The sequence below is a fragment of the Armigeres subalbatus genome, chromosome 3 (assembly GCF_024139115.2).
Source record: "Armigeres subalbatus isolate Guangzhou_Male chromosome 3, GZ_Asu_2, whole genome shotgun sequence".
NCBI lineage: Eukaryota > Metazoa > Arthropoda > Insecta > Diptera > Culicidae > Armigeres > Armigeres subalbatus.
The window spans coordinates 114,749,856-114,777,375 of record NC_085141.1 but is presented as its reverse complement, the minus strand read 5'-3'; the positions used below and the strand labels follow the sequence as shown (position 1 = coordinate 114,777,375).

The 27,520-nt window shown below is 40.3% G+C and overlaps 3 protein-coding genes and 1 long non-coding RNA gene across 5 annotated transcripts in view; 2 read left to right on the top strand and 2 right to left on the bottom strand.

Annotated features, from left to right (window-relative positions):
* Positions 1 to 540: 540 nt before the first annotated feature.
* On the bottom strand, positions 541 to 2,882 carry LOC134225490 (adenosine 3'-phospho 5'-phosphosulfate transporter 1). The gene is made up of 3 exons (XM_062705599.1): positions 2,535 to 2,882; positions 2,279 to 2,464; positions 541 to 2,216 (listed from the first exon to the last, which is right to left on the bottom strand). The coding sequence occupies exons 2-3, from the start codon at positions 2,308 to 2,310 to the stop codon at positions 839 to 841; spliced, it is 1,410 nt and encodes a 469-aa protein (XP_062561583.1). The 5' UTR covers positions 2,311 to 2,464; positions 2,535 to 2,882; the 3' UTR covers positions 541 to 838.
* An 8,274-nt stretch (positions 2,883 to 11,156) lies between these two features.
* On the top strand, positions 11,157 to 20,316 carry LOC134225219 (uncharacterized). The gene is made up of 4 exons (XR_009983196.1): positions 11,157 to 11,259; positions 11,328 to 11,581; positions 11,662 to 11,983; positions 20,134 to 20,316. It is a non-coding gene; the product is annotated as an uncharacterized LOC134225219 (long non-coding RNA).
* A 2,118-nt stretch (positions 20,317 to 22,434) lies between these two features.
* On the top strand, positions 22,435 to 24,456 carry LOC134224877 (probable glutamate--tRNA ligase, mitochondrial). The gene is made up of 3 exons (XM_062704513.1): positions 22,435 to 22,727; positions 22,789 to 23,973; positions 24,034 to 24,456. The coding sequence occupies exons 1-3, from the start codon at positions 22,574 to 22,576 to the stop codon at positions 24,276 to 24,278; spliced, it is 1,584 nt and encodes a 527-aa protein (XP_062560497.1). The 5' UTR covers positions 22,435 to 22,573; the 3' UTR covers positions 24,279 to 24,456.
* Positions 24,288 to 27,520, bottom strand: part of LOC134224878 (serine incorporator 1) — a 35,962-nt gene continuing 32,729 nt past the window's right edge. Inside the window, exons 3-4 of one of the 2 annotated variants that reach the window (XM_062704514.1) lie at positions 24,865 to 25,033; positions 24,288 to 24,799 (exon numbers count right to left, since the gene is read on the bottom strand). In XM_062704514.1, the coding sequence (XP_062560498.1) occupies positions 24,661 to 24,799; positions 24,865 to 25,033 (308 nt within the window). In that variant the 3' untranslated portion in view covers positions 24,288 to 24,660. The remainder of the gene's footprint in view (positions 24,800 to 24,864; positions 25,034 to 27,520) is intronic. The other variant, XM_062704515.1, reaches the window with a different exon arrangement.

Genomic DNA, 27,520 nt, shown 5'->3' with positions numbered 1-27,520 from the left:
ATTCCATACCAATGGCGACAGAATCGCTGTCGCCAAGCGATAGAATCGCGTCGCGACTGTCGCATCGCGTGTGTTTGGGGAAACCTTTAAACTTAAAAGTGACAGTTCGAAAATTTAAAAATCACCCCGTTATAAGAATGGCTGGTGCTACCCAGCAATTCCAATAGGACATCGATGGAAAATGATTCGATATCTGTCAAAACTAATCTTGCTCTGCGAGCAGGGTTATTCGATAATTATGGAAATGTCACTTCTAAGTTTAATTTCAGTTTAATTATCCAATTCAGACAGACCCTTAGAGTCCCTCGCTGGCACTCGGACGATGATCAAATATGGTGTTTAGATGAATGTCATCGTAACAACATCTGTGCTCTAATAAAAAACAAAACTGCATTTGTTGAAATATTATTTATTTGAGCAATGAAGCGAAAAAACCGAATATACATTTCTTTGTCACATTTGTGCTTGAACCGCATGTACAATGCAGTCAGATAAATTAATTGATTTCTTTTTTTTTTGTAAGTGAAAATAAAAATGGGCTTATGTTTTCTGATAATTTATTTCTGTCATATACAGGTTTGCGTATAATCCGGATCAAGCAACATTCAATCGCGTGGCACAGCTAATTGGCGAGATCTCCAATTTCAAAGGAATCGAATACAGTTACTAAAGAAACACATAGCCTTTTTACGCGACTCTCTTAAACTAATCACTATCATTTGTTCTTTGCAATAAAATCCTATAGCATATTGATGCTTTAAACATCTATCTAAAGTAAAATAAACTGATAAAATATTTTCAAGTACGAACCAACTCACCACTTGCATTTTGGTATATTTTAAACGTTAAGTCGTGGCTTGCCGGCAGCTGTATCGGCGCTAGCATGTCTCCGTTTGATAGCTTTTAGCCGTTGATTGCAATACACCCTCAGGAAGATGGCCAGGAAAACAATCACCACACCAGCAACGCCTAGGAAAGAAATACTGTGCTTGTAGATCAAACAAGACAACAGAATGGCAATAGCCTGTCTCAGGGTCATAATGATGGTAAAAACCACTGCTCCAAAGGTGGCAATTGTATAGAAAATAAAGAGCTGTCCAATTGCTGAAGATATTGAAAGCACGATGCAGTCCAGGACGAATTTCGGGTGTTCTGCAGCAAACTGCAGTGAGCTGTAGAAGCCGCCCTGCATGTACAGCGATGCAGCCGTGAAGAGAGTGCTGAAGAGGTTGACCCCGCACATCATCTGGATCGAGCTCATTGAGTATGTTTTGAACAGTTCTCCTTGCCAGTTGGAGGTAAAGCTGTCGAAGACCATGTAGAAGGTAAGTAATAAAACCCCCGTCAGGGTGGTGATCGCCGTTGTTTTGGATTCATCTGTTGATCCCGTCAAAAAGAATATCATGCCAACCGATATCATAATCGCAGTTATGTATTCGTAGAATTCATATTTGTTACGTGAAATTATTTTGCCCATTATCATTACTGGAATAATTTTGCACGACTTTGCCAGGACTTGTGTCGGAAAGTTGACAAACTTCAATGCCTCGTACTGAAACCATGCACTCATAATGTTCGAGAATGATGCGTAAGAATACTTGTAGAGCGGCGCACGTTGCCTTAGCTGCCTTTTCACGGTCAAATATACAGCCGTAATCATAAATCCTAAAACTCGATTCGTAAAAACTAAAAATTGCGAGTCCTTGAAATGCACTTTTTTCTTTTCCGCATTCTCATATTCTTGGGTCATGATTTTTTCTTGTAGAACACCCCAAGTAAGGTAAGAACCCATCAAGCCAAGCAGGCAGTAAAGTAAAAGGAAACATTCCTGGACGGATGATTTTTTTGATCCTGCTCCTTTGTCTGAATTTCTTCCGTCGATTCCACGGTCCCCTTCAGAAGAGCCGAAGCAGAACCTGATGGCATTGGATATCAAGGACTTATCTGATCGTTCCAGATATTTCGTTTTCCTGGTATACTTGTAAATCACAAATCCAGGAATGAGAATGCACAAGTAACCAAATGTGTTGATCGATAATCGAATGAGCCATGAATATTCTTTGGATTTTTGATCAATAAGCTGAGACAACGTTAGTTCTTCATGTTGATTCACTGATCCTTCCGATATTGACGGAATTGCTGGATTGCCGCCAAGAGTTTCATGGAGTATTCTTGAAACCAGCTGAACTATTGTTATTGAAATTATAATAATGAAGCTGTAAAACAATAAAGTATTAGAAACAATATAATACGGGTTAAATCGTTTGAAGATACTTACCAAATAATTAAATCCGGAACTAAATTTCTCATTCTTGAGCAGCTACAATAAAGTATCCAAATGTATTCAATCGCTCTGTGCGCAATTTCGGTTCGGAAAGATACACCAGCTGCGGTTTTTGCAACTAAAACTACTTCATTTTTGAAAATTCGTTTTACCTTCAATGTCAAGCCTTCTAGTTAAACGCTAGATTAGAAAGGAGAACAGTTACTACTTTCAACCAGTATATACTAATTACTTTGGCCTTATTACTCACCAATCGCCGATTAAAACACTGATTTGAGGTGCTGACAAAAAAGTTCAGAGAATGTTTTCGTTCTGCGTAGCACAGGCTCTATGACATTAAAATAATGCTCACAATAATCATGCGCGCGTTTCTGTTTCTTGCGTTTTTTGGTGTTCAATGTCCGCGGGTTCTAACTATTAAATTTCAATTAATTAATATTTGTCACAAATTTTTTGCGCGATTTACATGACATGACACAAACTTTCAAGAATAGAAAACCAGTTCAAGAATTCGAGCTCTAATTTGTGCATCACACTTCAAAACAGCTGATCCGTGCAAAAAAAATCGATTGAACTGTCAAGTTGGTACCGTTATTTTGTACTGTGAATGTTTACAAAATGAGATCGCCACCGCCGGCGTCGCCGGACGTCGTCGCAACATAAAAAATATGTTGCATGGACATAGGGTTTGTAATAAATATAGGGTTGCCAGGTATACCGAATCCCCTGTTTTTACCGATTCACAAACGATCCTTTTTTTTTGAAAATCCCGTTGTTTAGGGGTATATAGGGTCTGTTCAAATATTACGTAACGGGAAAACCGTTGTTTTTAAGAACCCCCCACCCCCTCGTAGCAATCTGTAACAAAATTTAGAACTACCCCCACCCCCATGCGTAACGCGTAACAAGTACATTTTTTTGACAAAATCTTGTTTTTGATAGAATTTGAACCACGATACAATAAATTATTATCTTTTGTGTAATAACAATTTCTCGAGGACCCCCACCTCCTATATTTTGCGTAACAAATCGTAACAAAAATAAAACAACCCCCCACCCCATATTGCGTTACGTAGTATTTGAACAGGCCCATATGTTTTTACATATTCTGAATCTGCATGAAAAACTAAATCAAACTCCAATTTATCAGGATTTTTGGAGCACCTGAACTATTTTTTATTTGGATTTTAAATTTATATGCGGGACTAAAAATTAGTTCTTATGCTGCAAGGGCCAACTGTCATTCTATCGATTGAAATGGCTTATTGTTTGTTGTACAAAAATGTAAATAAAAGGTTTATAAACAAAATAAAAATATATTGGAGATCAGAAAAGCATGCTCTTTATGTGAAACTACAAAAAACATCATATTTTTTTTTACTAAACAACCCAATTCAATAAAAACAAACCAACATAACCTAGAAACCATAATGAAAAGTTAAATAAACTAATCAATAATAAAGTCCATTTATACTATAGAACGATTTTCTTGAAGTTATACTATGCTGGTATTGTTGGGCCGAATACGAGCTCGGGGTCAACCAGGTGAATAGCCATTTAGGCTTTGGTCCGATTCGTGAATTAAAATCGAATTAAACTTAAAAGTGATAGTTTGAAATTTTTCAAATAACCCTGCTCGCAGGAGTTTTTTTTTCAACTTGTATAGGTACAAGTGTGGGGATCGTAGTAATCATCGCTTACAAGCTGACGTGTTTTAGGACTTAAAATTTTCTTCCTGCTGATTTGCAAGATACTGTGAAATCGAGTCTAGTATTGGAAAAGAGTAAACTCTATACAAAAAACCGTCATCTATTCATGGATAAAATATAGTCCCTTGTATGAAGTTGAATCCTGAAGGCCCTTGATTCGACAATCCATCCCCATGCAACTCAAAAAAGTGAGGATTTGAAGTTTCCAAAATGATCCATTACTTCTACCGCAATTCGTATGACAAGCTGGAGTCCCGTCTACTATGGAATGGCTCAAATAGTATCCAAAGCCAAACGAAGCGCATCTCAACGATGATTTACCTGGTCGAGGCCTGTTTTCCGGTTATCCTGGCAGTACGAGATCCTTATCAGCGCTTGGCATTCGGCCAACAGAATTGCGGCCGTCGAATGGTCACGTATATTGGTGCTGCACATTAACAGAAACCCTTTAAATCTAGTGCAATATTGTAAGTGTTTCCTTCGTTAGATGAATCTGCGCATTTTGCCGCTAGTTCTAAATTGGTAAGTAATTTTGACTTATAGATATTCACAATGGCATATTCAACGTGGATTTTAAGCAAAGAGAGTCAACTTATGAATGATATACCCGGATAAAAATGTACTATTGGTTCAATAGTGTAAACAATTGAATTACCATACAATATGCGGTATACAATAGGATACATTGTTTCTTGATGGTTGCACAGAATGTATCAACACTGAGGATACAATACATCAACATATTTCTCTAATGTAACAATACTTGCAATTGTTTTTGAAACGTTTTCGTACATAAGAATCATACATTGATAACTTTTGAAACGTTTCTTTACATTGCATATAAACTATATAACAATATTTGCCTCATAGCGCCAAATATGCATTATTTTCCTTTAAATTGCATTGTTGAACAGTAACGCTACTACTAGTGATCACTACTGAGAAATCAAAAATCATATTGTTTTACTATACAAATACAATACAATCCAATGTATTTTGAACAGTTTTGTTCGGATATTTCAACAATATATTAACCATACACTCTATTGTGTGACGAAAAAAATGTTTGGAAAAATAATTAACAACCCGTACATTCTATTGCGAAAACTTCATTTACATTTGAGTAAATGGTTCATAACAATGCATTCTAATGTATTTCTTTAGTTTCATTTACAATATAATCTATTGCCAATTTAATGTTATTAATAGTAGAAATACTAGAATAAGAGATCGGCGAAGACGCCATCTTGTTTCCAATCGAACCGTCAAAAGCGGTTCCAATTCGACTTGTTTACTTTTTGCTTCCATAAGAAGCAAGCAAAAAGTTCTAGTGCTGCCAGTATTATTTTCACGATTTCATGCATTTTCATACGTTGCCATTCCTACAGTTTTTCACTCCGCCGGTCTCTGGTTATAGGGTTGCTAATTAATAGTAGTGTTACAATAAAATTTGTTGTTATTCTACTGTATTTTTTATTCGGGTATTGATCAACTTGGCTGCCCTACAGATTCTCTTTGTTAAAAAAAAACTTTTCATAAAGTAATTTGAATCTAACGCGGATCAAACTCGAGGTACAAAATTTCCGTTTTTTGTAGCATTAGATCTCAATACTTACTTTTTTGCCTTACTTGTCCGTTGCGTGGGATGCAAGTGTAACAAAATTTCCTATGTGTTGCGTTTGGTTGATGAGACAAATTTTAATTAAATAACTATTTATGTTCAAGTTCTAGTTTTCCCCGACAAAATATTTTCTGGATGCTGGAGAAGTTCAGCATATTAATCAGGGCGATATTTTTCATTGAGGTTTGCGTTTATCAATTTTAAATTTGAATGACAAGGGTGTTCATTCCAAAAAAATGTATTTTTTCGTATAATTAATATGTTTTATAAATTCCATATCAGGGATTGAATACTAAAGAGAAAGAGCAAGTCTCTCATTTATCATCTCTGTATACATATACGATATGTAGCATACCGCGAGAAACTTTTTTCGCAAGTTGTCATGATAGAGAACTGATTCGGAATTTTAGTTATTGAAGTCGGGTTTTGCAGTACTTTTCAGTGAAAGTGGAGATTAGTTATTATAAACATTACGTGCTAGAGCACTTTGTATTGTTTACAAATTATATTATAACCGCTTACTTCCGACAGTTACCCCTTGTTTGAAAAAACACATCCGTTACAACGCAATACAATCTTCGTAGGGTAAAATGCCCAATAGTGGACCCCTAGTAGCGGAATTTTGCTCTTCTTGTCATAAGGAGTAGAAATTTTCAACATATTAATTCTGCTTGATATTTAATAACAAGCTCTGCATTTCCTCTTCACGATACCACAGAGAACAGACGTTGAAGCTGAACTCGCTATGTTGTGATAATTTTTTACTGTTCATTTTGAATAACTTTGAAATGTCGACGTTATCCCGTACATAATTAGCGCTAGCGTCAACAAAAAATGCCACTGTGCGCTAGTGTCGTTATGCATGCAAGAGCATACCAGCGCCATCGTGTTGTCAAAATGAGATTGTGAGTTGCAATGTCGACGTCGGTGGCGTTGAGGTTCGGTGTGTTTGTTTTCACATGTTTTGCAAGAAATTTTGTTCGAGCCTCCATGTCTGTTCTCTGTGACGATACATACTTTAAACACTCAAATACACGACGTTATTCGTTGAAATTAACATTCTGAATTCTGGGTCCATAATAGGAAATTTGTTCCCTATAGTCGACACTTCATTTGATTTTCATGTTCCGTTTCGGGACGTTCTGCTTCCCTATTATGGACCTCCCAAAATATTCCTATAGTGGACACTCTCGTGTTTATTTTTTATAGAATTGTAAAATATCATCTAATTTCACTTTCCATAGCATTTCCAATTATTATTATTTATTTATTCAGACTAAGTCCGAAGTGGCCTGTGCGGTATATAAGAGTCTTCTCCATTCGCCTCGGTCCATCACACTTAATTTTTTTCGACGAGGTCGGCAAAATAAATTGCCGAGAATCCAACAGCTGATATCTCGGTAAAAATCTCGGTGAAAGTTCAAATTACCGATTGGTCGTAAAATGTTCGACACAACCCAGCTGTCAAATTTTACCGTGCCGTTCGGTAGTACGTTGCCGATCAATTCGGTAAAGGACTTTGCCGAGATTCAGTGAAAAATTATTTTTATTATTTATTTTCAGATGAATCAAATCAAAACAACAATGAAAAGCTTTAATCAATATAAAATAGATTATATTTTAGGTCACATTTTGTAAAAAAAAAAAACAATGTGAACATGCTAAATAAAACTTCACAAATGTTTCCATGTTTATTTTAGCTTCTTCGTACGGGTGAAGCATTTTCTATCGATTCCATCCATTGATTGAATTAGGTAGATCTGGAACTGAAATTAAAACGGACATAAGTTTCATTACTTTCAATCAAGGGGAACGACACCAGTTTTTCCAAACCGAAAAATCCCGAAAAATATGGCACATTTTTCAAGAAAGATGATAAAACCCGTATGCCGTCTTTTTAGCAGAATATGCTGATTTGTTTTAAGGATTTTATCGGGTTCAAAACCTTGTGTCGTCCCTGATGCTTTCGTTAAAGTCAACGTGAAATGTTGTATGAATATTGAATATGAATATTGAATACTTACCAACAAATTTAAAGATGAAAATTTATTTCTTATTTGCATGTTTTTAGCAGAACACGCTACAGGTTTTACATTTGACAGATTGGTTTACCGAAACTCAGTCAAGTTCCGAACTACCGGTTACTAGGGAAACTTGACTGCCGAGGTTCAGTAACTTGTGTAAACGTCATATTTATTGACGAGATATCAGTTAAAAAATACTTTTACGGTCATGTTCGTCAATTTATTTTACCGACAAAAAAATAGTCTTTTAAGTGTGATGGCTACACGTCGCCAACCACGCAGTCTACGGAGGGTCCGCAAGTCATCTTCCACCTGATCGATCCACCTTGCCCGCTGCACACCTCGCCTTCTTGTGCCCGTCGGATCGTTGTCGAGAACCATTTTTACCGGGTTACTGTCCGACATTCTGGCTACGTGCCCGGCCCATCGCAGTCGTCCGATTTTCGCGGTGTGAACGATGGATGGTTCTGCCAACAGCTGATGCAATTCGTGGTTCATTCGCCTCCTCCACGTACCGTCCGCCATCTGCACCCCACCATAGTAGTGTAGCACTTTCCTTTCGAAAACTCCAAGTGCGCGTTGGTCCTCCACGAGCATCGTCCAGGTCTCGTGTCCGTAGAGGACTACCGGTCTAATTAGCGTTTTGTAGATTGTTAGTTTGGTACGGCGGCGAACTCTATTCGATCGGAGCGTCTTGCGGAGTCCAAAGTACGTACGATTTCCAGCCACTATGCGTCTCCGAATTTCTCTGCTGGTGTCATTTTCGGCAGTCACCAGTGAGCCCAAGTACACAAATTCTTCTACCACCACGATTTCGTCACCACCGATGCAAACTCGCGGTGGGTGGCTCACATCGTCTTCTCTTGAACCTCTTCCTATCATGTACTTCGTCTTCGACGTGTTGATGACTAGTCCGATCCGCTTAGCTTCCCACTTCAGTCTGATGTAGGCTTCCTCCATCTTCTCAAAGTTACATGCCATAATATCTATGTCGTCGGCGAAACCAAATAGCTGGACGGACTTATTGAAAATTGTACCACTCGTGTTAATCCCTGCTCTTCGTATTACCCCTTCCAAAGCGATGTTGAATAGCAAACACGAAAGACCATCACCTTGCCGTAACCCTCTGCGGGTTTCGAAGGGACTCGAGAATGCCCCTGAAACTCGAACTACGCACATCACCCGATCCATCGTCGCTTTGATCAACCGTGTCAGTTTATCCGGAAATCCGTTTTCGTGCATTAGCTGCCATAGCTGGTCCCGATCTATTGTATCATATGCGGCTTTGAAGTCGATCAATAGATGATGTGTGGGCACGTTGTATTCGCGGCATTTCTGCAGTACTTGGCGAATGGCGAACACCTGGTCCGTGGTGGAGCGTTCGCCCATAAAACCCGCCTGGTACTGCCCCACGAACTCCCTTGCAGTTGGTGCTAGTCGATGGCATAAAATTTGGGAGAGTACCTTGTAGGCGGCGTTCAGCAATGTGATTGCGCGGTAGTTGCTACAATCCAGCTTATCGCCCTTTTTGTAGATGGGACACACGACACCTTCCATCCACTCCTGCGGCAAAACTTCCTCCTATAAAATCTTGGTAATGACCCAGTGCAGCGCTCTAGCCAGTGCCTCACCACCGTGTTTAAATAGCTCTCCTGGTAGTTGGTCAACCCCAGGGGCTTTGTTGTTCTTCAGCCGGCCAATCTCCTCCTGGATTTCCTGGAGATCCGGAGCCGGTAGAATTATGTCCTGCGCGCGTTCTCCCAGGTCCATCACCATACCACCATCTTCGTCTGCCACATCGCCATTCAGGTGTTCTTCGTATAGTGCTGCCGCCACCTTTGGATCACCTCACGCTCGTTCGTAAGAGGGTTCCCGTTTATGTCCTTACACATATCAGGCTGGCACGTGGCCCTTACGTGAACGGTTTAACTTCTCATAGAACTTTCGTGTGTTATTAGCGCGGTACAGTTGCTCCGTTTCTTCACGGTCTCGATCTTCCTGCTGGCGCTTTTTCCTCCGGAAAATCGAGTTTTGTCTGTTCCGCGCCTGTTTATATCGTGCCTCATTCGCCCTCGTGCAGTGTTGCAGCAATCTCGCCCATGCTGCATTCTTCTCTTCCACTAACTGCTCACATTCGCCGTCATACCAGTCGTTTCTCTGATCCGGGGGCACCGTGCCAAGTGCAGCGGTTGCGGTGCTACAAATGGCGGATCGAATATCTCTCCAGCCATCTTCAAGAGACGCTGCGCCTAGCTGCTCTTCCGTTGGAAGTGCCACTTCCAGCTGCTGTGCGTATTCTTGGGCTAGTCTACCGTCTTGTAGCCGCCCAATGTTAAGCCGCGGCGTCCGACTTCGACGCGTGTTGTACACCGTCGAGAGTTTTGAGCGCATGAGCATTTCCAATGCATGTAATCAAATCATAGGACTATAAGGTAGGTTCTCCCGGTGGAATTTCATAGCAAAATGTTTGCATTGTGCTGTAATAATGCAAAAATGGCTGGTGGGTCCACTATTGGTTGGGGGTCCACTATTGGACACTTTACCCTACAAAAAAAAAATGCAATTTTATAAATCAAATGAGGATAAGATTCGTTTCAATCATCTATTAACAGGACTAGGGTGATTGTTTCACACATTTTCTATTTTCAGATTATTTCGAACAATGTTTTGTTCTACGTTGTGCGAATGAGTGAATTAGGAATTAACAAATACAGAACGATCACGCGATCTTCAAAATATTTTAATCTGCTTTGTATGGGTAAATAAATTAATTAGCAAATGAAATATTAGTGCGCGTTCGATCTTGTTTCCTTGAATATGCAGAACGATTGCGCGGCCATTGACATATTTGGCTCTGCGTTGTGCGGGTAATTAAATTAATTAACAAATAAAATTGAGTGCGTGTTTCATCGTGTTTGTATTAGTACGCAGAGCGATTGCGCGATCATCGAAATATTTTGTTCTGCTATCGTGTGGTTGATAAGTAGATTCATTAGTGCGCGCTCGATTGTGGTTTTGTTTAAACTTCATTAAACTACACGCTATACACGCCAAACCGTTTACCAAAACGAACCAGGCTACAATTCCTTCCTCATGTATCCAACATCCCAGTGATTTCTCGTGGAAGTGCAGATGACTCGTCGGCTTCCATCAAAGCGAGTATCACGTCAACATGCTCCTACACAGCAAAAAATATTGTAATATGCATCGATGTAATATAACAGACGTACTGAAAATCAGATGTAAAAGCGATTTTCAAATGCATATTTGTATATATTCGGATGGAATATTACACTGCTTTGAAATTACACAAGTTCAAAATTATATTTTCCTATTACGTTGCTGCAGTGTATTATTCGTATTCCAAAATATTGAATATTACACTGAAACAGATGCACATCAGTTAGTCCAAACAAGAAATGTAAAATTACACAGTTTGAATGTGGTGTTACGTTCAAATTGAATACAATATTGAGTCTCGGCAACACTGCTCATTTTGTGATGATGTTTTGTGGACTGCCATTTTTATTAGTTTCAATCTTGGTTTCAATCGCGAAATAATTTTAGAAAAATCGATGTATTTAGTGAAAGAAAATTCATTACGGCTACCTAGTTGAAACGGTAAGTAATTTATTGAACTAATTTTAAAGAATTCGGGTAATAAATAATACATTCTGTTCGTTTTCCAGACAAAAGCTCCAAATGTTGAAAACTGTATCGGGACGGCAATGCGGGCTTGGCATTCGATAGACCACTTGCCGTGCTATGTATTATGTCCGATTTGAAGCGTGGCGGGAAATACACCTACCTGGATCTGGATACCGGCTCGTGAAACATGAACACACGGTTTTAGTTGACGGATATGGAATGAAAATGGGGTCGAATTTTCCCGAATCTTCACCGACTATCGACAGTCGATTCATGGAATTTTTCAGCCCAGATGGTAAGTATCTCGATGCTGCTGGTGATTATTGATCGTCATTCTTGTTTTCGAACAGATTCACATCGTAGCTTTTGTTTTAGGCGAGGTTTTAGGTGACACAAATTGTGTTCGGATGTACGAGCTCGCTGTGTGATCTGAGCTCACTTTGAGGGATCTAGCGTACGTCGTAAAACTCGAGGTAAAACTTGTGCCACGAAAATTTCCAACATTCCATCGGCTGCTGGTTCAGACGGAATGGTCCGCATGTGGAATGCCGTAAAAATGGTCCAGTTCGTTATCACCGTCATCATCCGTCAAAAATGGTCCAGGCCAAGTAATGAAACAACAGGGGCAGTACCACCATATGAGCTCCACCACAACCAATCATACTCAGCGCACCAGAAGTTCCTCAGCGATGACAAGGTTGGTATAATTTTTTATCATTATTCATACTATTGAGTTCCTAGTGCTTCTAATCCAATTGAAAATATTCGTTACCATGCGTTATACTTTAGAGAGTTGCTCTTAAGTCTTAACTAGCCTCTAAATTATAGGTTATCGCATATCCAGTTGTTACTAAACTACTAAGCGTAAGTTTGGTTTTGAGTAAAATTCCTTAAACAACAAACAATGCAAATTACAAAATTTCTTAAACGAATAATTAGCAATTGAATGAATTCAACAAACAGGAATCAACAATAAATCGTCAATTAGTGAATAGTGATGATCCGAAGAAAATCCATCTAAAATTTCGAAGGGAATCTTTTAAAGATTCCGATGGAACCACTTGTTACATTTCTAAAGGAATCTTTCTGAGTTTTACAAGCAAATCCATCTGGGATTCCTAATCGAATTCTTCTATGATTCCTAAGCGAATCTTTCTGGGATTCATCAGCGAGTCTCTTTGGATTAAAAAGCGTATCCTTTTAAACTCTCGATGTGAATCCTTATTGAAATTTTTACGCGAATCTTTTTGAGATTTCAAAGCAAATGCTTATGGGATTTCAAAAGGAATGCTTCAGGAATTCTTCTGAGATTCCAAAGCGAAATATTTTGAGATTACAATAGGGATCCTTCTGGCTCATTGTGTAGGGTATTTTTGGATGTTTTAATCGTTATAGTATTTAAGTTTTCACAGTTGCGTGTGTTGGATTCTATGTATTATTATATGACATGAATGCCTTTGAGCTTGTAAAGAGAATTCGTCTGGAACTCTGAAGAAAAAAGTTTTTCTGGGATACCAAAGGCAAACCGAAGTGAATCTTTCAAAAATTCCTAAGGAAATCTTTTGGGCCTTCATAGTGTTTTTTTAAGCAACAGCGAATCTTTCTGGGATTTCCATGCAAATCCTTATAAGATTGTAAAATGAATCATTCGGAAATTCCGCTAGAAGTCCTTCTGGGATGTTTAGGGAAATTTTGAGTTTGTATTCGTTTGAGTACTCCAGGTGTTTAGCAGCGTAAGTTTGTTTATTGGTATCGATTCCTAATCCACAAACAAAAACCATACATATTACACTGTTTCTATAAGGTTCTAGATTCCCGGATCACAAATAGATTTATATTGGATTCCGAAGGGAAGCCTTCCGGGATCCCGAAACGAATGTCTCCGGGATACCGGAACGAATCCTTCCGAGATACTGGAATGGATCCTTCCCGCAATCCGACGGGAATCCACGGCGCATTCCGACAGGAATCCTTCGCCCATTACGTCGTGAATCGTTCCAGCATTCCGTCGGGAAATTTCCATATCCCGTCGGAAATCCTCCCAGCATTCCGATGAGAATAATTCCCGTATTTCGACGAGAAATCCTTTCCGCATTCCGTCAGGAATTCTTCCCGCATTCCATCGTGAATCCTTCCCCGTATTCCGACGGGAATCCTTCCCGGAGTCTGGGAACTCTTTCCGCATTTCGAGATGAACACTTTTTGCATTTCAACGGAAATCCTTTCCGCATTCTGATACGAATGCTTCCGGAATGGGGATGAAGTGAATCCTCCCGGGATTCCAAAGGGAATACTTTCGGGAATCCAAGTGAATCCATCCGGGATTTCTAGGAGAATCCTTCCAGAATTTCGAAGTGAATCCATACGGGTTCCCGAAAAGACTCCTTCGGAGATTCCGCTGGGAATCCTTCAGGGATTCCGACGGGAATCTTTCGGATATTCCGATGGGAATCCTTCGGAGATTTCGACGGGAATCCTTTGGCGATTCCAACGGGAATCTTTTGCGAATTCCTAAGGAAATTCACAAGAGAATCTGTAATGGATTCCGACGATGATCCTTCGGTGATTCAGACAGGAATCCTTTGGGGATTCATACAAGAATTCTTCAGGGATTGCGACGATTCCTGTCGGAATCCTCAGAGGATTCATGTCAAAATATCCGGAAGATTACCGTCGGAATCTCCGAAATATTTCCCAAAGGTTTCCCGTATTAATCCCCGAAGGATTCCCTTTAGTGTCCTCCAAGGGTTGCCTTTGCCTGTGGTGTATGCCACTCTAATGAATAATCATAGGCGCTGAATATATTCAATCTAAATATATACATAAAAATGAATTTCTGTCTGTCTGAACTTTATAGACTTGGAAACTACTGAGTGTACGCTGAAGTTTTTGGGGCCGGGGAAGGTTCTTAAGATGGTTCGAGACCCCTCCCTCCTTTGGAAAGGGGGGCTCCCATACAAATGGAATACTAATTTCTTCATAATTCGAAAACTAATCAGAGAATATATCAATTTTAGGCGAAACGAAGTTCGTCGGGTCTGCTAGTGTATTATATTGTTAAGATTGGAATTAAACAGTGCGAGCAGAAGCTCGTTCTTCTTTTGGTGTGAACCGTTGACTAAGTAACACGCTTTTCTTTATTACTCTAGCAGAAACTCGAAGGATTTCATTTGGAATCCTCGAAGGATTCCATTTTGAATCTTCCCGAAAGATTCTCGTCGGGATTCCCAAAGCATTTCTGTCGTAATCTTCGAAGGGTTTCCCATCGGAATCCTCAAAGAATTCTTAATGAAATCCTCGAAGAATTCCCGTTGGAATCCTCGAATCATTCATGTCAAAATATATGTATGTAATGGATACCGACGATGATCCTTGGGTGATTCAGACACAGGATTCTTCAGGGAATCCGAAAGGAAGCTTTACGGGCTCTCCCTAGCCGTGCAGTAAGACCCGCGGCTACAAAGCAAAACCATGCTGAGGGTGGCTGGGTTCGATTCCCGGTGCCGGCCTAGGTAATTTTCGGATTGAAAATTGTCTCGACTTCCCTGGGCATAAAAGTATTATCGTGTTAGCCCCATGGTATAATTTTTAATATTTTACAGTATCCCCCCGCTTATCCGGACCTCGCTAATCAGACGACTCGTTAGTCCGGATCTCGCTAATTCGGATTTTTCCGGATTAACCTTCCGCAACTCGCTTTAACTTTCATAAAACGAGAACTCGCGTGTTGTAAAAAGTACAAGAGTCCTAAAATCCGTTATAATGAAACCAATTCAAATGATATCAACAAGATTTTTTCGGGAAAATAATAAAGGGGATATATTCTCTCATTGAGGACATTTGTCCAATGGATCTTATGCTGGCTGGTCTTCTGGAAGATCCAGAACCAACGGAACACCGGTGAAAATAGTCCATCTTCACAATAAATGGCGCAATGTTTCTTATAAGACAAATTTGTTCAAGGATTGCAAACCAATATGTTGAGAAATTGTTAAGAATTGAAACAGATTTTACGACCGTAATTGTGGTGAATGATTTGTTTATCGACTTTATCGGTCATTTCTACTCAAAGTATGAGGGAGTAGATAATCGAAACATAATTGAAAATCATCAGATTGAAAGCCGTTTGCTATGGCGCGAACAAGTATGAAGCGATAGAGGGTGAAAGGGAAAAAGGAAGACCATCTATTGAACAGCACACAATCGAAGCGTGAATCTTCTTGCCTAACGCCCTGGTTGTGGACGGCTTGGTTAGTGGTATGGAAACCACCGTGCCAAGACAGGCGAGAAATTGTTAGGTTCAGAATTCAGCCGTAAAGTGGCGCTAGTGTATATGAGTTATTAGTTGGGTTAGATATCTCGGGATCTGTGGGAATTAGAAAGTTGCCGTCTTCTACAAAGTTGTTCGAGGATTGGAATCCAATATGTTGAGAAGCTAATTAGTTTGAAATTTATCCGCAATGTGGCGCTACTGTATATGAGAGATCAGTTTGGTTTGATATTTAGTTTTGGAAAGTTGCCATTTTCTATAAAGTTGTTCGAGCATTGGAAACCCATATGTTGAAAAACTGTTTAGTTCAGATTTGAGCCGTAAGGCGACGCTAGTGTATATGAGAGATCAGTTTAGTTCGATATCTCGAGATCTGGATGTGGGATTTAGTAATTTGGCGTTTTCCACAACGTTGTTCGAGTACAGAGAACCAATATGTTGAGAAACTGAATAATTTATCATTCATCCGCAAGGAGGCGTTACTGTATATGAGAGATCAGTTCTTCGATATCTCGGGATCTGTGGGATTTAAAAAGTTGTCGTCTTCTACAAAGTTGTTCGAGGATTGGCAATCAATAAGTTGAGAAGCTAATTAGTTTAGAATTCATCCGCAAGGTGGCGCTACTGTATATGAGAGATCAGTTTGGTTCGATATATTTGGAGATCTATTGGTTTTGGAAAGTTGGTATCTTTTATAAAGTTGTTTGAGCAATTGAAAACAATATGTTGGGAAACTGTTAAGTTCAGAATTAAGCCATAAGGTGACGCTAGTGTATATGAGAGAACAGTTTAGCTCGATATTTCGGGATCTGTGATATTTAGAAAATTGCCGTCTTCAACAAAATTGTTCAAGGACTGGAAAACAATATGTTGAAAAACAGAATAATTTAAAATTCATTCGCAAGTAGGTGCTATTGCATATGAGATATCAGTTCTTCGATATCTTGGGATCTGGGGGATTTAGAAAATTGCCGTTTTCTACAAAGTTGTTCGGGGATTGGAAACGAATATGTAGCCGTACAGTAAAGATCTGGTCCGTTATCGATCGGCCGTCAACGAAGCCGGCTTAATAACTTCCCACAAACTCGTTCACTATTGGTGATAGACGAAGGAAGATAATCTGAGATATCACTTTGTAGGCGGCATTAAGGATGATGATCGCTCGAAAGTTCTCACACTCCAGCTTGTCGCCTCTCTTGTAGATGGGGCATATAACCCCTTCTTTCCACTCCTCCGGTATCTGTTCAGTTTTTCTGACTATCAATTTGTGCAGACTTTTCCGGACTCATCTTGATGAGCTCAGCTCCTATACCATCCTTACCAGCTGCTTTATTGGTCCGTAGGTGTTGGATGGCATCCTTAACTTCCCTCACAGTGGGGGCTGGTTGGCTTCCATCGTCCGCTGAACTGACGTATAGTCATCTCCTTCGCTTTCTCGACCTTCTCCGCCCGGTCTCTCAGCGCCATTCAGGTGTTCCTCGTAGTACTGCTCCCACCTTTCGATCACCACACGTTCGTTCGTTAAGATGCTCCCATCCTTATCCCTGCACATCTTAGCTCGCGGCACGAAGCCTTTGCAGGATGTGTTGAGCTTATGTATGAACTTGCGTGTTTCTTGATGACGGCACAGCTGTTCCATCTCCTCGCACTCCGCTTCCTCCAGGCGGCGTATCTTCTCCTGAAAGAGGCGGGTCTTACTCCCAAGTAACCAATTTTTTTTAAGAGTACGTTTTTCACTTAAGCAGCTCAGTGAAACTGATTAAGCGAAAAACGCACTCTTAACGGAACTTTTGGTTACTTGGGCTGTCTTCGTTTCCTTATATAGAGTTCCACATTCTGCCGGGTCCCTTGCTGCAGCGCGACCGCACGCACGGCGTCCTTCTCCTCCAGAATCTGTCTGCACTCTTCGTCAAACCAATCGTTCTGTCCCGACGTTGCACTCTGCTGCGTCGTTAATGGCTGCTTTAACTTTACTTCAGCAGTCCTCAAAAGGGGCCCCATCGAGCTCATCCTCTTCCGGCAACGCTGCCTCGAGATGCTGCGCGTATGCAGTAGCGACATCAGGTTGCTTCAGTCGTTCTAGGTCGTACCGAGGCGGCCGTCGGTACCAAACATACCATTACCTGATAGTGGTCAAAGTCGATGTTAGCGCCAAGATAAGTACTGACGTCGATAACGTCAGAGAAGTGCCGTCCATCAATTAATCAGTCGTCGATTCGTGATTCTGTCTGCAGTGGTGATCTCCAGGTGTACCTATACGGAAGGCTGTGTTGGAAGTAGGTGCTACGAATGGCTATATTTTTGGAGGCGGCGAAATCCTTCGGAGATAGCGATGGGGATTCTTCATTGATTCCATCAGGAATCCTTCGGAAATTGCGTCGGGAATTCTCAAGGAAATCCTTCGAGGATTCCGACGCGAATCTTTCATAGATGCCCGTCTTTGAAGGATTTCTGTCGGAAACCTTGAAGGACTCCCGTCTGAATCTCAGAAGGATTCCTGTAGAATGTCCCGAAGGATTCCCGTCGACATCCCCGAAACATTTCAGTCGGAATCCTCGAGGGATTACTTTGGGATCCCCGAAGGATTCCCATCGGAATCCCGAAGGATTCTCGTCGGATTCTCCGAAGGATTCCCGTCGGAATCCCCGAAAGTGTTCTTTTTGGAATCCCCAAAGGACGCCCGTAGAAGTGTTAGTAGGATTCTCCTCGTAACCCACGAAGGATTTCCGTCGGAATCCCCGAACGATCTCCCTTGGAATGCATGAAAGATTCTCTTAGGAATCCTCAAAGGTTTCCCTTTAGAATCTCCGGAATAGCCGAAGCACAGACAAATAGATTTGATAATATTCCATCGTACAGTTATTTACTGCAGTAATAATTAATAAATAATAATTTATTAGTTGGCCAATCGACCACGTATTGCGCGCGCATCGCGCATCGTCGTAGTCCCCAAAGAATTCCTGTTGGAATCCCCAAAGAATTCCTGTTGGAATCCCCAAAGAATTCCCTTTGAAATCCTCAAAGAATTCCATTTGACATACTCGATTCCCTTTGGATATCCCGTCGCAATCATTAAAGAATTCCCGTCGGAATCCCCAATATACGAGAATCCCTCGTGACCCTGAAGGAATATCTTTGGAATTCCTAAAGGATTCCCTTTGATACCCCCGATCGATCCCCTTTGGAATCCCTGAATGATTCCCTTCTCTTTGGAATCTTTGAAAAGTTCCCTTGGAATCCTTGAAATATACTTTTTGGAATCCTTAAAGCTTTCCTTCGAAATCCTTGTTGGGATTACCTTTGAAATCTTCTAAGGATTTTTTTTGCAATCCTCGATAGATTCCCTTTGGAATTCTCGTCGAAATCTCCCGTCAGAATCCCCGAAAAACTCCGAACAGGATCCTCGAAAGATTATCGTCGGAATCCTTGAAGGATTCCCGTCGGAATCCTCGAAAGATTCATGTCGAAATATCCAAAGGATTTCTGTGAGAATCTCCAAAGGGTTACCTTTGTCCTTTCCGAAGGATTCCCGTCGGAATTTTAGAAGGATTACCGTCGGAATCCCCCAAAAAAGGCTTTAAAATCTTCAAAGGATTTCCGTCGCAATCACCGAAGGATTTCCATCGGTATCCCCGAATAATTCCCGTTGGGACCCCCGAAAAATTCTCGTCGTAATCCCTGAAGGATTTCTGTCGGAATCCTCGAAGCATGCATGTCGAAATATCTGAAGGACTCACGTGGGACTCTTGGGACTCGTGGGACTGGAAAAAATACCCGTCGGAATTCCTTGTCGTAGATTCTTGTCGTAGGATTCCCGTAACAATTATCAAAAGATTCCCGTCGGAATCTCCAAAGGATTCTAGTTAAAACCCCCCAAGGATTCCCATAGAAATCCTCAATATTTTTAAGGATTCACATCGGTAACCGGTAACAATTCCATTTAGAATCCCCAAAGGATTGTCTTCGGAATTCTCGAAGAATTTCCTTTGGAATCCCTTGGGAATTCACCCTGAAGGATTCCCGACGAAATCCATGAAATATCCTCGTCGGGATCCCCGAAGCATTCTCGGCGTTATCTTCGAAAAATTTCTGTCGGAATCCTTTAAGAAATCCCGCCAGAATCCTCGAAAAAATTATACTCATTCTAGTCGTATCCCTCGAAGGATTTCCGTTGATATTCCCGAAACATTACCATTGGAATCTCCGAAGAATTTCCGTCTGAATCCCAGAAGGCCGTCGGAATCCTCTAAGGATTCCTGTCAGAATCCTCTAAGGATTCCTGTCAGAATCTCCGAAGAATTTCTGTTGGAATTTCCGAAGGATTCCCTTCGGAATCTCCGAAAAATTTCTCTTAGTATTTCCAGAAGGATTGCTTAGAAATTCGTCAGATTACCGAGAGTTCATGTGAAATGACTGAATTACTACGACATTCCAAGAATTTTATTTTGAAATTCTCATCTCTCACTCATTTCAAGATTCTTGTACCACGGTACTTATACCACCAGTGTGTCATTAGTATTACCCGCATACCAGACCTATAGGTACCAATAGTACACTAAACATTTCATTTTTTTCAGCGGCTTTGAAGCGCCTACGAATGTCGATATCTCGTGCTGCTGTTATCGCCGGGTTACAAACGGTGCATGCTACCTACTGAAGGAACCAAAAAATAGGAAAAATAAGGATCTGCGCTAAGCTACCGATTTGGCGAAGAAATAATATGTATATTTTTACGAAGATTATTAAACTTACAAATCCTTTAAAAAGCTAACGCAAAAATGATTGAAAAAACCAAAATGAGAAGAATGCCTTATACGTCGAACCATTTTACACTGTACATATCTGTACGTTGCGGTCGAATTACGTCATCGATCAGAATTACACCATGACAAAAATACACCGGCGCTGTTACTCACAAATTGCCATGTACATCGAAAGAGTGTAATATCACAGCAATGACGGAATAGCCTATGTGCATCTGTTTCGAATGTAATATTCAACAACTGTTTTTGCTGTGTACCCATTTCTAATTGACCTGCATTCGGACACGGCCGACGCTGGTGTTGCTTAATATTTGGGTCACCAGTTCTTACACATTGAGGATGATGTTAGTCCCAAACATCATCTGTTGGTTCTCTGTGTTCTCTCTCGCGAATCGGACCAAAGCCTTAGGTGCCTGCCAGAGTAAACGCGACGAGCGATGCGACGCGACGCGACTCATGTAAAAGAATAACAATCATTATCAACAGGCTGTCAAATTGGGTTGTTTAGGGGTATATATGTTTTTACATATTCTAAATCTGCATAAAAAAATGAGCCTATCCTCAATTTTTCAGAATTTTTGGAGCCCCGGAACAATTTTTAATTTAAATTTTAAATTTATATGGGACTAAAAATTTGTTCTTATGCTGCATGGGCCAACTGTCATTCTATGAATGTTAGTGTCATTCTATCGATTAAAATGGCTTATTGTTTGCTATACAAAAATGAAAATAAAAGGTTTACAAGCAAAATAAAAATATGTTGGAGATCAGAAAAGCATGCTCTTTATGTTAAACTATAAAAAACCAGAGTCTATTATATATAGAGTTACGCAAAGAGTGAAGCCAAATCTACCTATTGAACTGTCAAACCGTCTACCTATCGAGCAAAGTAAACAAATGATTGTTGGTAAGGCGGAAGTATTGTTATCGCCTGATGATTATTATGGCGAATTAAAAATCATGCATTGAAATGTATTAGATTTGTTCTAGAAACAGCTTCAGAAAAACTTCAATACACCCCCCAATAAAGTTGCATCAAGAAACTCACGTGTTTGCACTCTGTAGGTGACTTTGGTTATTGAATTAAAAAGCTTTAGAAGTGATCACTCCCGTGAAGTCACTTGAAGGGTTGAACAAAAATGAAAGTTTTCAACATAATAACAAAAGCATCATTCAGAATAAGAGTAAGAAGATCCTCTTTGCGCAACTCTATATAATAGACTCTGTAAAAAACCTCATTTTTTTCTCTGCTCAACAACCCAATTGCACTGTCGCGTCGCGTCGCATCGCACGTCGCGTTTACTCTGGCTTCACCCTTAGGTGCCCGCCAGAGTAAACGCGACGTGCGATGCGACGCGACGCGACAGTGCAATTTGACAGCCTGTTGATAATGATTGTTATTCTTTTACGTGTGTCGCGTCGCGTCGCATCGCTCGTCGCGTCTACTCTGGCTTGCCCCTTAGGGTGAAGCCAGAGTAAACGCGACGTGCGATGCGACGCGACGCGACAGTGCAATTTGACAGCCTGTTGATAATGATTGTTATTCTTTTACGTGAGTCGCGTCGCGTCGCATCGCTCGTCGCGTTTAAGGTAGCCTCACACCTCGGGAATTTGGTTCGCGGATTTTTTCCCCATGCATTTTTGCATATGCGATGTTTTCGGAATTTGGACACGGAAAATCAAAATCCCGGCCCCATTTAAAATACACGGGGCTCAAAATCCGCTGGAAAATTTTCCCGAGGTGTGAGGTGGCCTTTACTCTGGCAGGCACCTTAGAATGACTTTTAAGCTATTTAGTATAAATTTATTTCTGAGTGTAGTGCTCGTGTGTATCCTGCACAATGCACTGCCCGGTAAAAATCGTTTACTCATTAATGGGTACTTTATCTCTGCTATCTCTTTCTCTCTGCTGAAAAAATCACCCATTTTAGGAGAATAAGTGGATTTACTCATTTAAATGAGTAGATCCACTTATTCTCCCAAAATGGGTAAAATTTTCAGCAGAGAGAAAGAGATAGAAAAGAAAAAGTACCCATTAATGAGTAAACGTGTTTCTCCGTGTGCTGCAAGGGCAAGTGTGGAAATATTCAAAATAATACGAGGGATCGACAACCAATGTTTATTTTTGATAAACGTCAGCTCGATACGTTCGTTTCTTTACTTTTAAAGAAAATTTCCGAAATAGACAAGAGATTCTTTAATATTATTATTTTGTGTTTGAAAATTACAAAATCCCGATGATTTTGATCGTAAGATGAATTTTCTATGCAAAAGTGGACAAAGAACGTTGTATAATTCATGGATCATACGTACATCCGTACGAATAAACAGTGCCCGCCGATTATGTGACAATGTTCCGGAGCCACCGAATGACTCAGTTCGAGTGCGTTTCGCTCCTAGTCCAACCGGTTCGTCGTGTTTTACTAAGCTTGACGGCGTTTAGAATTGTAAAATTGATCCTTATTGTAGGTTTCATGCATCTGGGTGGATTGAGGACAGCGCTGTTCAACTACCTTTACGCCAAATCACGAGGAGGTAAGTTCATTTTGCGCATTGAGGATACCGATCAAGAGCGTTTGGTCGAGGGAGCTACTGATCGGCTATACGATGACTTGAAGTGGGCTGGTATTGTACCGGATGAGAGTCCCTGGAATGAGGGTCCATATGGACCGTACGTACAAAGTAAGCGCTATGATATTTACAAGCAAGAGGTGAAGAAACTGATGGAAGACGGGAGAGCTTACTACTGTTTCTGTTCGGAGCGCCGATTGGAGTTGCTGCGGAAGGAAGCGGTCAGACTGCGGCAGATTCCCAAGTATGACAATAAATGTAGACATTTGACACCGGTGCAGGTTGCCGAACGACTGGCTAAGAACGATAAATTTTGTATTCGATTCAAGCTGGATTCTAAAGCCGATGAGTTTCAGGATATGATTTACGGAAAAATAGTTTACTTTCTAGCTCAGAACGAAGGCGATCCTGTCATCATCAAATCAGATGGATATCCTACGTACCATTTTGCCAATGTCGTGGACGATCACTACATGAGGATAACGCACGTGTTGCGGGGTGTAGAGTGGCAAATTTCCACACCGAAGCATATTCAGATGTTTCATGCTTTCGGTTGGAAACCGCCGCAATATGCTCACCTTCCTCTGGTGATGAATCCGAATGGTTCAAAACTCAGTAAACGACAAGGAGATGTGCAGCTGGATCACTACCGCAGAATGGGCATATTTCCGCAAGCGTTGCTCAACTTTATAACACAAAGTGGAGGTGGCTTCGAGAGAGAACTCGTGGATGTCATTGGACCGCAAATGCATGATTTAATAAGGCACTTCGACTTGAATAAAATCAACGCACATTCTAGTCGACTGAATCCGGACCTACTAAAGCAGTGCAATCGAGAAGAGATTGAATATCAGCTGAGGCATTCAGAAGAAAAAGCGAATGCTCTGGTGAAGGAAGTGATACGAATGGTGCAGGCTGAGTTTCCTGACAATAAGAAGGGACTGGATTTGGACGAGAAACACGTTCAAGAGGTTCTGGAGTGGGCTGTCTCACGGATAGACGCTCTGCAGGACCTGGTGAAGGGAAAACTTTCGTTCCTATGGGTACTACCAAAGACTTCCAAAGACAAAACTATCGATAGTGGTGAGTGTGAGTTAGGTTTTGGTTGAATTGTAAATTTTAGTATTTTCCACTGTTTTGCAGATGTTCTCAAGGTTCTGGCACAAAATCTGGCATCAGAAGAGGAAACCACATTCACTAAAACCGAACTTAGCATATTTTTGAGAGCATTTGCCGAACGCAACCATCTTGTGTTCGAACAATTGATGAAGTCGTTGCGAAACTGCCTAAGTGGTCTCACGGAAGGGCCCGGAGTGGCGGAAATGATGGAGATTCTGGGCCGTGATAAGACAATAGAACGCATTTTGCTGGCAGCGAAAAGGAAATAGATTATAATGTTGGTAGTCAATCAATTGAAGAAATTTTATTATTTCCTAATGTTGGTTTGGAGCAAAATATGGTATCTTCTAATTCTGATTGAGTCAGATATATGTTGAGAGTAATTTATGTATAGTTAGTTATAATAATAAAGGTAAAATTAAGATCTACCAATCGCTAGTTTGCAAACTTGGGTTTCATTTCATTCGATTCCATCTTTCAAATAATGAGTCTTGCCATATCACATCCATCTCATTTAAAAGTAAAAATAATCAACCTTCTAGTCCTACTTTCTATTCAGAAATTCAACATCGACGACTTTGGAAAGCTTTTCGCATTGTTGGAAATTTTCTATTTGGGTTAAAAGTTATGGCGAATCACTCCGCGGGTAATTTAGTTGAACTCGCGATCGGTGAGGACCATCGGAGCCAGCAAGGTCCAGGCGTACAATCCCAGGCAGAACCAACTGGATATGATCTTGACCCACATTGAAGCAGCATTGGCGTTGAGCGTATCCAGCGATGAGTTGGGCCTGAAAGGAAAGTTCGTTTAGTTTCGTTCCGAGAGATTGAGGAGCCACAGCAAAAAAAAACTTACTGGTACCAGTTGGTCAACGTCATCATCACGTACAGCGTGGCAGTAATGAACACCACATGGAACAACGACCACGAATAGGCAACGGCTTCCTCCTCGTTGTCACGGACTTCATTTGAGCCACCACCACCGCTGTGGGAGCCACCGTCATCGCTAAGTGTTGCTGCCAAGACTTATATCGTTAGGAAATTTTGTTTGTGATAAAGAGAGAACGCGTTGGTTACGAAAGTTTTTACCACACCGAGAGAGATCGTTAGGCATAAGATTGCAGAAGTGATGTAACATAAGATACAGTGGAAACCAAAGAATAAGAATTGTGTTAGTATAGAAGAAAAAGTGAGTGTAAAAGAGAATACATCTAAAAATGAAGCGTGCAAAATAACTGGTAACAGTGTAGCTTTGAATTACGAATTAATTGTGGACATTAATGTTAAGTTAGGAAGATCATAATACGTTGTCGTTTATGGTCATACTAGGTCAGAGGTCAGAACATCGACTCAAATGTTCACAGTAGAATTCAAGCATTGATGGGTTACAATATCCAGCGGCGGAAGAAGTATCGGCTGAGTACCACCACAAGATCGACGAACGAATAACTGTTATCCACGTTGACGACAACATTATCGATCTATGGGAGTCGATTCATGGATCGGTGAGCAGGACAGCACGGGAAATTATAGACACTGCACATAGGTGACCCAGGACGGGTTGGTTCGATGTGGAGTGTGGGAGATTGACAGCTTAGAAGAACGTCGCCAGAAGCCGGAAGCAATAGCAGCCGAAAAACTACCAGGAAGAAAGAACAAGTTATAACTAAGGCCAGTGTTGTCACATATAAAGATTTACATATCTTATTTATAGAGATTTTTTAATATTTTTTGATAAAGATATCTTTATATAAAGATTAAAGATTCTTTTGAAGAAATAAGATTTTTCAAGATTTTTGTGCGTTTTGAAATTTAGTGTTCTGTTTTTTTTTCTCATTTTTGGCCGATACTTTAATCCGATATCATGACCGATAAGGCAGTTTTCACTCAGTAAAATCCGTCAGCTACCAGATGGCTATCGCTTTACTCAGTAGTCGAGTCGATCAACATTCCGATCGTTTTTCAAAGCTTATCATGTACTTTACGTTCTATTCGAACTGTGACAATTATTGAACTGCCCAGCGCCACCGTCGTCACCTCTACGATCCCATCCCTGGTAGAAGTCATGAACAGAATAAAAAAACATGATATAGACTTGATTGATATAAGAGATAAAAGAACAGGCAACAATATCAAAAATTTGCACCGAAATATCATTTAATATATTTAATATAATCATATGCTATGGATAAGAAGAAACTAATGGCACATGATACTGATCTCTTATTATAAATAGCATAAATTGATCTCCTCATGATATTTTCATGCAAAATATTGATATTGTCGTTTGATCTTTTATCTCTTATATCAATCATGTTCATATCTCATTTTACTATCTTATCAACATTTGATATTATTCAGATATTTTCTTCTACTCGGGATGACCTACTGTTTGTTAATAAAGTCAATCGTATTTTCCAATCGAAAAGCCCTGAGTATACGAACATGTACAGTAAAATTAAATCGCTTTATCTGATTATCCTTTCCAACATCTAGAAAGATGAATTTCTTAAAAATATAATAGACAAATGGCTTTCAAAACTTTGAACAACATCTTCACGAGAAAATGAAGACCTACGTAGGGCTAGCGGCAGATAATCTGGCAGGACCTCTTGATTAACCGCTGAATGTAACTTTCTATTCTCTCGCATGTAATTTCTATGTGGAGCTGGTGAAACAAACAATCAAACTCTTAAATGATCCCATTCTTAAGACAGCTTGACTCATCGATCCAAAGAATTTGGAGAACATTACCAGTCTCAGTTCGATCCTGAAGAAGATTCCAAACTTTTGCGGGAGCTCAGGGGTGCAAATCTTTGCAAAACTAATCAGATCGAAGAGCAAGCCGATACGACGAAAAGTTGCGAGACATCGCTGGGCGGTAAACGGCGAGAAGGAAAGCTGGCATTTCCATTATTAAGAAAGTTCATCAACATTTCTATCTCATCCCTCATTCAGCAGCAGCTGTCAAAAGGCTGTTTTGGCCGAATAACTTTATTAAAACTTTGGTTAGTAACCGACTAAATATATATACCAACACGATTAATGCTATTTTGCGTTAAAAAATGTTATGTTAAAAAGACAGGAGTTGCCAAGATGGCTTTAACGTTGCAATTCAATTCAAAATGCAAAAAGTCAAAATATTCACACTACAAACCTGAAAGGTTTATAACTTTTGATCACCTTGATTTGCAATAAATGGGATGGTACAAAAATACATCGAAACTCGTTTCAAAATATACTCTCATTACAAATATCTACCTGCTTCTAAAAAACCCAACAGATTTAAAAACATTTGTATATTTTTAAAAAAGTGAATATTTCAGCTATTAAGCACCTATTCAAGTTAGCCCGCAGTCCACTGTTTGTCACATTGATAAATATTTGTCAAGTTTATCCGGACATCTATCATTAGCAATCGATTAGCAATCGACATGGCTTCCAGGCTGACTTGACAAATACTTGTCGTCATGACAAACATTGTACTGAGGGATTAAGCCTGGAGCACAAAG